At 43.0% G+C, this 13,415-nt stretch overlaps 1 protein-coding gene across 2 annotated transcripts; it reads left to right on the top strand.

The window, feature by feature from the left end:
* The first annotated feature begins 87 nt into the window (after nucleotides 1–87).
* Nucleotides 88–12,278, top strand: MFN2 (mitofusin 2). 2 transcript variants are annotated; one of them, XM_058854867.1, is made up of 19 exons: nucleotides 88–149; nucleotides 879–1,033; nucleotides 1,547–1,725; nucleotides 2,408–2,543; nucleotides 2,896–3,058; nucleotides 3,550–3,674; nucleotides 3,983–4,091; nucleotides 4,185–4,292; nucleotides 4,608–4,761; nucleotides 5,003–5,070; nucleotides 5,196–5,317; nucleotides 5,640–5,766; nucleotides 5,938–6,042; nucleotides 6,443–6,545; nucleotides 7,194–7,414; nucleotides 7,550–7,699; nucleotides 7,938–8,134; nucleotides 8,543–8,677; nucleotides 9,292–12,278. In XM_058854867.1, the coding sequence occupies exons 3-19, from the start codon at nucleotides 1,551–1,553 to the stop codon at nucleotides 9,359–9,361; spliced, it is 2,268 nt and encodes a 755-aa protein (XP_058710850.1). In that variant the 5' UTR covers nucleotides 88–149; nucleotides 879–1,033; nucleotides 1,547–1,550; the 3' UTR covers nucleotides 9,362–12,278. The 2 variants fall into 2 exon arrangements, with proteins under 2 accessions (XP_058710850.1, XP_058710851.1); XM_058854868.1 differs by having other exon boundaries at nucleotides 138–271.
* Nucleotides 12,279–13,415: the final 1,137 nt, after the last annotated feature.

Here is a 13,415-nt window from a genome sequence, read left to right as displayed (position 1 = left end):
GCGCGCCCGGGCCGGCCGCCATGACACCCCGGAACTACAGCTCCCAGCGTGTCCCGCGCGCGGCGCGCGCCGATGACGTAACGCACCCGCGCCTCCCGCGCGACGGCGCCGCGGAGTGACATGGCGGCTGTGCGGGAGCGGCGGTGAAGGTGAGCCCCGGGCGGGGCCGGGTTGGGCCGAGGGGACCCGGAGCTGCTCCAGGCCGAACCAGTCTCTCTGAGGGTCGCCTCCGGAGAAGCAGGGATAGGGACAGGGACAAGGGCAGGGATGGGTGAGTGTCGGACCCTCTGGGGCAGGGTCCTGAGGGGGGGCGAGGCAGGTACGAGGAGGGCGCTTCCCGCCCTTTTCTCCCGCCCCGAGGGCTGAGGGAGAGGCGGTGTCCGTCCGGAGCGTCACCCCAGCGCCTTCTCTGGGCACCGGTATGGCGGGGAAGCACAGCCCAGAGCATCCCTGGGGCATTACAGGATGGCGGGGGAGCGGAGCCTGGAGCATTCCCCGGGCACACCGGGATGGCGGGGAAGCACACCCCAGAGCATCCCTGGGCATACCGGGATGGCGGGGAGCAGAGCCTGTGGCATTCCTCGGGCATACCGGGAGGGTGGGGAGCAGAGCCTGGAGCATTCCCCGGGCACACCGGGATGGCGGGGAGCGGAGCCTGGAGCATCCCTGGGGCACACCGGGATGGCGGGGAGCAGAGCCTGGAGCATTCCCTGGGCACACCGGGATGGCGGGGAGCGGAGCCTGGAGCATTCCCTGGGCACACCGGGATGGCGGGGAGCAGGGCTTGGAGCATCCCTGGACACACCGGGATGGCGGGGAGCAGAGCCCGTGAGGAGCTCGGTGGCCTGTGTCCCTCATCCGCGGTCACTCTGCCACAGGGGTGGAGACCGGCTGGACTCGGCGCCGCTGAAGGAGCTGCGGGACGGAGTGCGGCCGGGCCGAGGGAGAAGGCAGAACGAACTGCTGCCATTTGTCTTCGAGAGGGCCTCAAGCTGGCCATGCCTGACTTGTGAAAACGTAACTCATCCTGAAAGTAAGCGGAGGATGGGGAGGAGTGATCACTGCGAGCCTGTTTATTGGAAGGGAAGAAAGAGTTTTGGGGTTTTTTCCTGATACATGAGTTGTATGAATTGGAGCGATTTCTTTGTGAAGGAAAGAAAATAGTTCTTAAAATGCATATTTATCTAGTTCTTGTAAAGATGCTCAGCTGGATCACAGAATCATGTAACAGTTTGGGTTGGAAGGGACCTTAAAGATTATCCAGTTCCACTCCCTGCTAGAGGCAGGGGCACATTCTGCCAGACCAGGTGGATCAAGTCCTGTCCAACCTGGCCTTGAGCACTTCCAGGGATGGAGTAGCCACAGCTTCACTGTGAAACCTGTGCCAGGGCCATCCCACCCTCACAGGGAAGAATTTCTTCCCAATATCCCATCTAACCCTGCCCTCTGTAAGTGGAAAGCTTTCCCCCCTTGTCCTGTCACTACACCCCCTTGGGTAGCTGTTGACACTTGGTGACACTGGTCTTCACTGGATTTTTCCCTGTAGCGCAATGTCCCTGCTGTTTACTCGTTCCAACCCAATAGTTGCAGTGAAGAAGGATAAAAGACACATGGCTGAGGTAAATGCTTCTCCACTTAAACATTTTGTCACTGCAAAGAAGAAAATCAATGGTATCTTTGAACAGTTGGCTGCATACATCAATGAGAGCTCCTCATTCCTAGAAGGTAAGCTGAGTTCTTGAGCTACGAGTGTGTAACAGTGCTCTGCCATGTAAGATTTCCCCCAAAACATGCACCAAACCCCCTCAGTCAGTTAAATGTCAAATTTGTGCTTATTTATACATGTGTGTCTGTCTATACATTCATGTTTGTAAGAGAAACTGAAAATTATTTTGCTGAATTTGGGTGGAGTTCACTTTCTTATTTTGAAGATGAGAAGTTCGTGCATGTTAAGAAACTGAGCTAGTTAGGGAGCTATGGTTGATTTTTATGCTTGGGAGTTTTTTAATTAATTACACAACCCCAAGAGGGTTTTTTTGCCTATAATCCTTTCAATATTCTTGCCTGAACACATCATTGCTACTGACATGTAACGTACGCCAGTAATTGGCTTTAACAGCTTAAGGCACAGACAGATTTTATCTCTAAGGGTGCTGGACTGTTTGCAGTGTTGGCTGTTCTGTTCAAGGCAGTCCCATGAATGGGAATGGTTGAGATACACAAAGGAGTCCAGCTGATAAATGCTATTGTAGAATTGCTTCAGGGTGTCACTGCCTATGTCAGGATCACTCACGTGAGCTGTGGGACACAGATAAATGTTCAGTGTTACTGTCACAGAGAGAGGTTTCACCCAGGACTGACCCAGATGGCTTCTGGCATTCAGAGACATGATCTATTTTGATTTTAGAAACACACAAGAATGCAGAGCTTGATCCTGTCACCACAGAAGAGCAGGTACTGGAAGTCAAAGGCTACCTGTCAAAAGTCAGTGGTATTAGTGAAGTGTTGGCAAGACGGCATATGAAAGTTGCTTTTTTTGGGAGGTGAGTCAAGTGTTTGTGTTGCCTACACTCCCTATTCAGTAAAGCATTTGAGTACTGTAGCTGGCAAAAAATACTAATATAAACACCAGCACTTTAGCTTCTGCTTGTAATGTCCACATCCCTGATACAGGTGCTCTTGTAAATTTGAAACGAATGTTGTGTCATGTAAATCTTCAATTTGAAGAATTCTTAAAACAGGGAAATAGAAAAGTCTTTTTGCAGGTTGCCTCTGGCACCTAAATTGTTAATGGCTCTGATACAGCTTGGCTTTAGAGAACTTGCTTTTGTAATATGGAAATGAGCACACCTGGCTCATTGAAAACCTGAAACATTGTCCTGAATCTGACTGCAGGACAAGCAATGGGAAGAGCACTGTGATAAATGCCATGCTGTGGGACAAAGTTCTTCCTTCAGGAATTGGACACACCACCAATTGCTTCTTGCGTGTGGAAGGGACAGATGGACACGAGGCTTTCCTGCTGACAGAAGGCTCAGAGGAAAAGAAGAGTGTTAAGGTACAATTTCCTTAAGCATAAGGTTAAGAGCTCTTCAGAAATGTCAGAAAAGGGAAGAAAAAGAATAAGAAATTTCACAGCTAAGCATTGTAATCATTAAGGGAGATGAAGAATGTTAGATGTAGGAAGTAAGGAATGAAGCAAGCTGCAGGATGGGGACTTGTTCATTTTATGAAAGAGATTGATATGTTGCATTTATTAGTGATAGCAGGGAACAATGACTCAGGAAGTTCTGAGCCTTGTATAACTGTTGGAATCACAGACTTGATAATTCCTCAGTAGCATTCCCTGAGAGGAGAAATCTCTCATAAACTCTCACTAGCAGTTGACCTTTTACTAGGACACTCAAGGTTTTATGTGAAAAACCTTCCAGAGAGAAAATAATTCGAACTTTAGCTTTATCTCAAATTGTCTGTGAACAGCCCTGAAGAGAGGTTAATTGTGTTAGTGGGTCTTGGCATACAGGAAATACTGTTTCCATCTTTTTGCAGACAGTAAACCAGCTGGCTCATGCTCTTCATCAAGATGAACATCTGAATGCTGGCAGCCTAGTCAGTGTAATGTGGCCCAATTCCAAATGTTCTCTCTTAAAGGACGACCTGGTGCTGATGGACAGGTGAGAAATAGCTTTCTTTCCTTCCCTGCTTATCACAGACTAATTAGGGAAATGTTTTCAAATACATATTTAACAAACATCAAGGGAATTGACCCTGTTCTAATCTAAGACAGTGACCAAAGTCCCTTGTTGTAATTAACAGTGTGATTTTCTTGGTTGTTACTTCCTGTTAGCCTGTAGTTTGTCACCTCAGGGCAGTGTAGCTCAGACATGGGAAATTAATGCTCTGAAAAACTCTTATTAACTTTTTAAATTTGGTTTTTGCTGTATTCACAGCACAGTAATGTCTCATTTCTCTTTACTGTTAGCCCTGGCATTGATGTAACCACAGAGCTGGACAGCTGGATTGACAAATTCTGTCTTGATGCTGATGTATTTGTCCTGGTGGCAAATTCTGAATCAACGTTGATGCAAACTGTATGTGCAAGTCCACTTGTTCAATGAATTTGGCTAAAGGTTAAAAATATTTGACATATTAATCTAAAGATGTGTTGTTTCATTTTTCCTTAGGAGAAGCAGTTCTTTCACAAGGTGAATGAACGTCTCTCTCGACCCAATATATTTATTTTAAATAACCGTTGGGATGCATCTGCCTCTGAACCAGAATATATGGAAGAGGTTTGTGATGTGTTTAAACTACTTCTCTTTACATGGATATCATGGAGTCTGTTTTGACTCTGGTCCTTGGGGATCAGTACTATGTGTGATTGTTTTACTGGCTGGATTTTTATCACCTTATTGTGGAGATTAGAGGGAACATAGAATAGTGATCAGGACATGACTCTTGAAATTTCTGAGCAGGAATTCAAGAGTCTCACAGGGGCCCTTTGAAATTAGATCACTTCAGACAGGGCATTTGGGTGCCTGGTCTAACCTTTAAGAGATGGATAATGTGGATTTAACATTGTGTGGTTTATCATGGTTATCCCTCAGGTGCGCCGGCAGCACATGGAGCGCTGCACCAGTTTCCTGGTGGATGAGCTGGGTGTGGTGGATCGAGCCCAGGCAGGGGATCGGATTTTCTTTGTGTCTGCAAAAGAAGTGCTGAATGCCAGGATTCAGAGGGCTCAAGGGATGCCAGAAGGAGGTGAGGAAAGCTAGCAGAAACTTACCATTGACTTACAGAGAAGAAAATAGAGAGTATCTTGTTTCAAAAAATGTATGAAACTGGGGAAGGCCAAATTATTAATAAGGCAATCACAAGAGAAGGGGTGACTTAGTAGCACTTTTGCATTGGCTTCAGTGTAAAGGAAGAGCATTTCCTGATGTCCAACATCTGATTGCTTTCTCAAAATTTAAGTGGTTGTTTTGTGTGTTCCTTCTCTCAGGTGGAGCATTGGCAGACGGATTTCAAGTAAGAATGCTTGAATTTCAAAGCTTCGAGAGAAGGTTTGAGGTGAGCATTATGTGTGCTGGTTGGATTTTACTCCTGAAAGACTGGCACTTGTGGTGACACATTTTGGAAAGCTGTGTTAGTATGGTCCTGCCTGCTGCTAATCTTGGGCTGCCTTTTGTATACAGGAATGTATCTCACAGTCAGCAGTAAAAACAAAATTTGAGCAGCATACGGTGAGAGCGAAGCAGATTGCGGAAGATGTTCGCCTCATCATGGACTCTGTGCATGTTGCTGCCCAGGAACAGCGGTGAGAGCTGATGCTTGGTGCTTGCATAACTGAAGTTTGTATTCTGGGAGAGATGTAAGGGAATGTGAGCATTTGAAATGCAAAGCAGAATACAGTGTGTTTGAGAGCAGGAAGGACACGTATTGGTGGTCTTGCTTCTAGTGAATTATGGAAGTATTGGGAAAAGGACCTTATTTTTGTCCTGTGCCATGACTGTGTAATGTGTTGCAGATATTTTGTTACTGGGCAGGAAAATCTGTCTTACTTCTGGGATTCAAATATACTTGTAGATCAAAAATGTATTTATCTGGCATTTTGATGGACAGGGGCTTTTTCCCACCAGAGTTTACTGTCTGGAAATGCGAGAGGAACGTCAGGATCGCCTAGGTTTTATTGACAAACAGCTGGAGCTCCTTACTCAAGACTACAAGCGGAAAATCAAACAAATCACTGAAGAGGTGGAAAGGCAGGTAAGGAGGAGTGTCTGCAGAAAACTGGATTGTCTGAAATGGCTACCAGCATGGTGGGGAAAATGTGCAGTGCTGACAAAGCTTTGAAGTACTAGAACTGTGGGAGTTACAGATGGGAAGGGGAGAAAAGCTTTCAGAAGCTCTATTTTCTCTCCTATGCTGTTTCTCTAGGTGTCAAATGCAATGGCAGAAGAAATCAGACGGCTTTCAGTGTTGGTAGATGAATACCAAGCAGACTTCCATCCATCTCAAGTAGTTCTTAAAGTCTACAAGAGTGTAAGTGATGTTTGCTTAAGCAATTTAAGAGACCTTTTTTAGCTCTGAGTAATTATGCCAGCTCATTGAGATGTTTAACAATCTTCCAACTAGAATATGAGCTAGAGCTTTAGTTTTTTAATAACCTCAGTAATAAATTGATACACATTATATATCACATTATATAGATTGAACAGAACTTTTTTTTGAACTAAAGAGTCCATGTGAATTTTTTTTTTTTTTATTTGCCTTTTCATCCCCTTCACTGAAAAATGGGGGAAGTATGAAATTATGTCAGAACACTGACAGATTGTGCCCTCCTGTTCTGGGAGGGTCTTTTTAACTAGTAAGCTCTAGCACCTTCAGCCTGCATCTTAGCCATGTTTATTCTAATCTCAATAACCCTCTCTTTCTTTGTCAGGAGCTGCATAAACACATAGAGGAGGGCCTGGGCCGTAACATGTCAGATCGTTGCTCCAGTGCTATCACAACTTCCCTGCAGACAATGCAGCAAGAAATGATAGGTCAGTTCCACAGGCAATATTGCCCTTTCTCTTCCCTTGAATTGCTGTGCAAAATAACTAGGTGGATGTTCTGGGTTTCTCATTAATTCAATGGCTGAAATGCAGCTGGCTCCATCTTAGCTTCCATCTTGAGGAGTAATGCTGTTGTGGTGAGGACTAATTCTGTGTTTGAACTTGTGCAGTGATTTCCTAATGAATATGTACAGTCACAGTGTAATCCTTGTGACAGAGAGGAACTGTGGCTTTGGAAATTTGGGAGATTCTTACACCAAATCCTAACGAAATACAAATGACTTGTAACTAGGTGTCTGTCTGAGTATGGGACTGAGGTGCCTAAAGACTTGCAGAACTGGGTTTCAGATTTTGTTTTCCAAGATTTTGCTAATCTGTAAACTTCACCAGCTATCTGTAAGAATTTTGGAGGGTCTGTGGAAAGATTTCCTTCTGGGTTGAAGAACCAAGAATTGAATAATTATTGATGATGTATCTCTTACTTCGCAACATGCTTGGCTTGTGAAATTTAACATACTGAGTAAACTAACTGTGGAGGATGAAACAAGCCATAAGCACCCTGATATGGAATATGAGACCAGTTAATTCTTGTGAACTCAACAGCCATTTTCTGCCATGTTTTTGTTTTCTGTGTAGATGGTTTAAAACCCCTCCTCCCAGTCTCTGTGCGGGGCCAGATGGATATGTTAATTCCTCGGCAGTGCTTCATGCTCAGCTATGATCTGAACTGTGACAAGCTTTGTGCTGACTTCCAGGAGGATATAGAATTCCATTTCTCTCTTGGATGGACGATGCTGGTGAACAGATTTTTGGGACCAAAGAATGGTCGTCGGGCCTTGATGGGCTATAATGACCAGGTAGATTACCTCATTGAGCAGTTGGGGTAGATATTCATTATTTCAGTGGCTGCTGAAGTTCCTTTGGTGGGAAGAGCAGTGGTTCACCTTTTATTCTCTCCTCTGATTTTGTTTTGTCCCTGCTTTTCTAATCAGGTTCAGCGCCCTTTAACACCAGCAAATCCCAGTCTGCCTCCTTTGCCTCAGGGTTCTATGACCCAGGAAGAACTCATGGTGTCCATGGTCACTGGACTGGCCTCTTTGACTTCCCGAACTTCCATGGGGATCATTGTGGTTGGTGGTGTGGTAAGTGTGCATTCTAGGCAGCATTTTTATATCATATGTTGGAGCACTGATGTAAAAAGCACTTGCACTACCAAATCCTGTAGATATTTGCTATTCACAGATAGTGACCTATTTTCTCCTTTGATCTTCCATTTGAGTCTAGTGAGTTGATTTTGCAATGCTCTGTGCACCATTGTTGGGAGTGAGCATCACTCTGAGATGATGACTGTGTAATGTATTTTTCTTTGTGTTTCTTTAGGTCTGGAAGGCCGTGGGTTGGAGATTGATTGCTCTCTCTTTTGGCCTTTATGGGCTGCTCTATGTGTATGAGCGCCTCACCTGGACCACCAAAGCCAAGGAGAGAGCTTTCAAGAGGCAGTTTGTGGAGTATGCTGGGGAGAAACTGCAGCTCATCGTCAGCTACACGGGCTCAAACTGCAGCCACCAAGTCCAGCAGTGAGTTCCCTATGTTCCTTATGGAAATTCTGTTGTTTGGGTTTTTTTTTTTAATGCTATTCCTTGTTAAAAATAAAGATAACTAAAATAAAAAAATAAAGATAAATGAAGATTCCTTGTTAAAAATAAAGATAACTTCATGCTGAGTTCTAGATTTTTTAAAATATAATGACACATATTTTAAAATAATACTATTTTTATTTTGACTATATAGTGTTTGGGTGCTGTTAGGCATTAGTCTTAGTGTGCTTCCATGCCTCAAATCAAAATGCTCTTATTCTTGTGCAGAAGTGGAAAGATGAGTGTCTGAGTCAACGATACCATCATCCCATTCATCAAAAGGATTTATTCCTTGAATGTGCTGCTTGATCTTACTTTCCATCATATTCAACTCTTCTTGTTTCATAGAGAGCTTGCTGGAACATTTGCTCATTTGTGTCAGCAAGTGGATGTCACACGGGAGAATCTTGAGCAAGAAATTTCTGCCATGAATAAAAAAATTGAAGTTTTGGATTCACTGCAGAGCAAAGCAAAACTGCTCAGGTGAGATTTGATTATTCCATACAATTGTTTTTCATGTGATTGGCCCAGGATGTTCATATGAGCTGTAGCTTAGAGTTCATTCTGTCTTTGTCATAGCACTTGATGTGCAGGTGTCAGCTTTTTTCCCTACCAAGTAATGTTCCCTTTCACTGGGTACTTTCCTGTGGACTGTTGACAGTCATTTCAAGCTTCTGTCTCACAAACCACCTTTTTCTTCCTGTTTTTTATTTGTTTGGAATTACAGTTCCTTCCCAGTTATGAAAACATACAGTCTTCCACTCCTACAAACTCCTTCAGGCCCTTAAAAATTACACAAAAAGTCTTGCCTTCACCTTTCTATGCAGTTATCTGCGGAGGCTGTTGGGAAGACTTCTTCAAACATTCCTTACCTACACAGTAAGACCAGTGTGAAGTTGTGTCCAAGATCTCTGAACCTCAGAGCTTAGGGACTGACAGCAGGCAAGCATTCTTGACCTGCAAGGAATGGCAGCAGCCTTTTGGAATGAACCTCTGGCACTCCATGTCTTGCCGTGTACTTGTTTTTGTTGCACTTCTTTCTGACTGGCTTGAGAAGAGCTGTTTCATTCACCTAACAAAACTTTCTGTCCTTGCAGGAACAAAGCAGGTTGGCTTGACAGCGAGCTCAACATGTTCACACATCAGTACCTGCAGCAAAGCAGATAGTGTGAGAAGAAGAGAAAAACAAGAGTTTTCCTTCAGTCCTCTCTTAATTACTGCAGAGAACATGGTGGGTGATGGAATTCCCTAAAGGGAATGAGCAAGAGCACATCGCTGTGTTTCCAGTTGCTGTGTGAACAGTAGGATTCTGCTTCCCTGTTCTGTGTCCCACCTCTAAACACTAGCTGTTAATAACTCTTCTTTTTCCTTGTGAGACCAGCCTACTTGAGGAGGAGTGTGTGCTTTATACATTTACAGGGGGCTTTTACTGTACTTCATTTTGCTTTAAACAAATTTAAAGCAGTCAAGCAAATGTTTGTCAAGTTGAAAGTTATTCTGGAGTCATTTGTTTTACTTCATAAAGACAAAACTTTTGACTTCTAAGCCCCAGGTTGATGTATGTGTGACAAGCAGCTGTTTGACTAAACACAGATCCCATGCACACAGACGTGATGGTTTCACAAAGCATCTATAGCCCACACAGGCTTGTCTCTGAGGTTAATATTCCATTATTCTAGAACATAACAGAAAATCACAATGTCCCTTCATAGAAAGGTTTATTGCTCTCAGGATGCTTAAACCTGTGAACAAAACCCAGTTCTCTTCTGGAGCAAGAGGGACTAAGATTTTGCTTTGGTAAGCTTAGTGAATTTGGAGTTAGTTTCTTCCTCCTAAGAGCTCTTTAATAACACAGTCCTGCCCATTTCCTGTCATGGACAAATAGTTTGCAAGGACAGAACTAGTTCCTGTGAAGGAGCTAATTTGGAATAATTTGGCAGTTTGTTGAGGAGGAAAACTAGGAAAGAGAAGCCAGTTGACAGAATGTAAAGCACTGCATTACGAGCTCAGTTGATGAATGTGGGTTTTCTTTGGAAAAGCACAGCGGTGTTTCTGGAAGCAGGCCTGTGGAATTCCATTACCACTATTTGGCCACAAGAACAGCATGTGGATTTCACGCTGTAAGAGATGTTGCTTCATGTAGAGTTCCCACAGGATGTTACAGTCTGGGCAGCAATAGGATTTGATATGTTTCTTTTCTGTTAAAAGTACCAGAACATGCTGGCAAGTACAGCTCCTCTGGGGTGGGGGAGTCGTGGTCTTGTAGGTCATGCCAGGTCAAGAATGGCTTAAAGCAACTTGGTTTTTTTTCAATACATTCTTTATTTGCAAATACATGAAATAAATTGTTGAGTTTTGCCCTGATGCATTTGGAGTATATTTGGTAATTGTAAGGACTTGAGTCTCTTCCTGTTGGAATTGATAGAGAAGAAATTATTGCTGATTTTTAGAAACCTGAGTAGGATTAAGTTCCTCTATTGCAAGCTTCTTTTCCTCTTTGTGGGTCAATATTTTGCCATGTGTTGGTTATAATCTTTCTGTTGCCTACAAAATGTCTGAGGAATCCAGGATCAGATCCTGTAGGTCTGAGGTTAGTGACAACCTAAATTTCTTCAACATCACACACAGAGTATGGGCTATCTCTGATCAGGTCCCAGCTGAATTCAGAACTACTGAGCAGTGAGGTGTTTTTCTTATTGACAAAGAGACTTTTCCCTTGGAAATGGCTTTAGGATTTCTCCTTCATGCTCAGGTGTGAATATATGCACCTGTGATAAGTCCCATGTTTTTCATATCAGGGAAGTTTCAGAAAGAAGCTGCCTGATACTTGAGGGAGTAAAAATAGTGAAATGTCAGTAACTGCTTCTTAGGTAAGGCTATTCTGAGATTTGCAGAAAGACTTGAAGAGTCTTGATTATTGTGTAGGAGCTGGTGGTGAGACTCTTTCATCCCTGGAATGCAGAAAGGAAACAAACCTTTCCCTTCCAGCAGAGTGCTTTGACACCAACTCAAACTGAAAAGCTGTTTATATCAGAAAGTTTTTTTGACCTTGACTGGGTTCCTCAGGCATCCACCAGGATGGCAATATAGATTTGCAAGAAAGAAATTCAAGTCCTTGCTTCTGGAAGTGTGTACTCTGAGCTTGTGCTGAAGTATATTGGAGTAAGTGGAATCACCTAGTCTTACTCTGCTGTAGGTCTGGTTGAAAAAATTTGAATCTTTAGTCTCTCAAGATGTCACATACACAGTTATAATAAGCTATGTTCTGTTCTATTGAGTTAAAATATTAAGTGCATCCCTAATACACAAGGATATTGTCAATTCCAGGTCAAGGCAGAGGATGATGTACTACTGCTCAGCAGCTCATGACTACTTGAAATGCTGACCTTGCTTGTGAAGAGGTGGTGTTAGCATCTCCTCAGTGGGCCCTTAGGGGAAATCTGATAAATGAGCTGATCTTTAAGCCAGTGTCTTATCTGTGAAGGGAAAAGAGATTGGTGGGTTCTTAGAACCCAGTGTCTTGGTGCTGTGTGTGTGTCTGACTCTGCTCAGGCTGGGGTGTGTCAGCATTCTCACTGCAGAGCTGAAGCCTAACCTACAGAATGAGGGAAAGAACCACTTGAACTTTTTCAGAAGCAAAGCTGCTAACATGTGTGGGTGTAGCCCTTGTCCTGGAAGCCCAAGTGATCAAGAATCAAACTTTTAACAGACAGGCCTATAAGCTGGATTTGTCTGAAACAAATTACAGCTGTACTTCTTTAATTGAGAGTGGTGGAAGAATGAACACTAGCATGAGGAGTTTCTTCTCTTCTGATTTTCATGAAGAATGCTAAACTATTCCTTAAAACAGGTAATTCCAAAAACAGTCTTCCCCAAACTCCCATTAAAGAAGGTCAGCTAAATGCACTTTTATCTTATTGCTGCTACTTACTTTTCCTGTTGCATTATGTTGATGGAGCTCTTTGAAATACTCTTACCAGTGAGGTTTCTCTCTGCTGTATTTAAGGTGATAAATTTGCATGAGTTAGTCCTGTAACAGTGCTGTAAACAATGGAAACCAAAATAAAAATTAATTGGAAAAGCATTTCTCCTGATGTGTCCTGCATGTTGTGATATACAGTGTAAATTTATCAGCTTACATCAGTATGTATAGCTTTGCTGCTTTGTGATACTGAATTGCATGTTTGACAATTTTTTCAAAACTTTTTCTGTGTTCCTACTTTGAAAATTAACAAGGAGACCAGTGATACCAAATTGTTGGATAGAAAATTTTAGTTGTACTAAAATTGTGGTATTGAATCAATGATTTCTGGAGAACATTGTAGGAAGTAATAGTGAGGATTCAGTTTCAGCGGCCTGTGAGTGTGGTAGATCAGTATCCTCACCTGTTAAATTACACTGGGCAAGTTAGAAAAGGGCAGATTTTGTAATTTCTTTCTTCTTGCTTCCTTTGGGCTGAATTCTCTGTGGATATAACTTTTCTCTAGTTTCTCAGCCTCCTTTGGGCTGAATTCTTCTGGGATCCTCCCTCGTGGGGAGTCTCGCTTATCTCAGTTCTTTATGATTCGAAGAAAACTCTTGAGCTCGTTAGAATCTTGTTTCTCATGTTTATTGAAGGATCCTTACAAAACTTAACAGGTCTCTCCAGGCTGGTCACAAGGTTAATCTTTGCAATTTGGCACATTTTTTTCTTCTGATGGTACAAACAAGGCCTTGTGGCTCACTTCGTGTCTGATACACAAAATGGCCCCGAACTACTCAGTTCTTTTATCTTTATACCTATTTTTACCCAATTAACAATAGACACGTATATTATTTTTCTTAATGACCCAAAGACCCATCACCTCTGTGATGCACTGTGGCATTTTCTATCCAATCACTATTACCCAAAAACCTCTAGGAGAAGAAGATGAAGAAGGACAAGAGACAACACCTTAAATATTCCATCTTGTCTCCTGTTCTCTAAACTACTTTTTCACCCAGTGATTTAAGAAACTTTCTAATCTACACACTTACACTTTTCCTATTTAACTTTAGCATTTGTTTTCATGTATCACCATGAAAACATGCTCATGAATTTCATATTATATGAAATTCAGTGTTTCCTTGAATCTTAGAACTAAATATTAAAAACAAGGGCACACAGTCTGTATCTCAGACTCCAACAGATTTCTCATGCCAAGTTTTACAAACAAACAGCTTCCTTTGGTGTGTGGAGGTG

Source organism: Poecile atricapillus, chromosome 22, assembly GCF_030490865.1.
Source record: "Poecile atricapillus isolate bPoeAtr1 chromosome 22, bPoeAtr1.hap1, whole genome shotgun sequence".
NCBI classification, from domain to species: Eukaryota; Metazoa; Chordata; class Aves; order Passeriformes; family Paridae; genus Poecile; species Poecile atricapillus.
This window is presented reverse-complemented; position numbering and strand designations above follow the sequence as displayed.

Bases quoted from the DNA above. Each gene is read 5' to 3' on its own strand.
- MFN2 (XM_058854867.1), top strand. From the start codon at position 1,551: ATGTCCCTGCTGTTTACTCGTTCCAACCCAATAGTTGCAGTGAAGAAG. The intron at 2,544-2,895 runs GTGAGTCAAGTG...ATCTGACTGCAG, and splicing joins AAAGTTGCTTTTTTTGGGAG to GACAAGCAATGGGAAGAGCA. The intron at 6,043-6,442 runs GTAAGTGATGTT...TTTCTTTGTCAG, and splicing joins TTCTTAAAGTCTACAAGAGT to GAGCTGCATAAACACATAGA.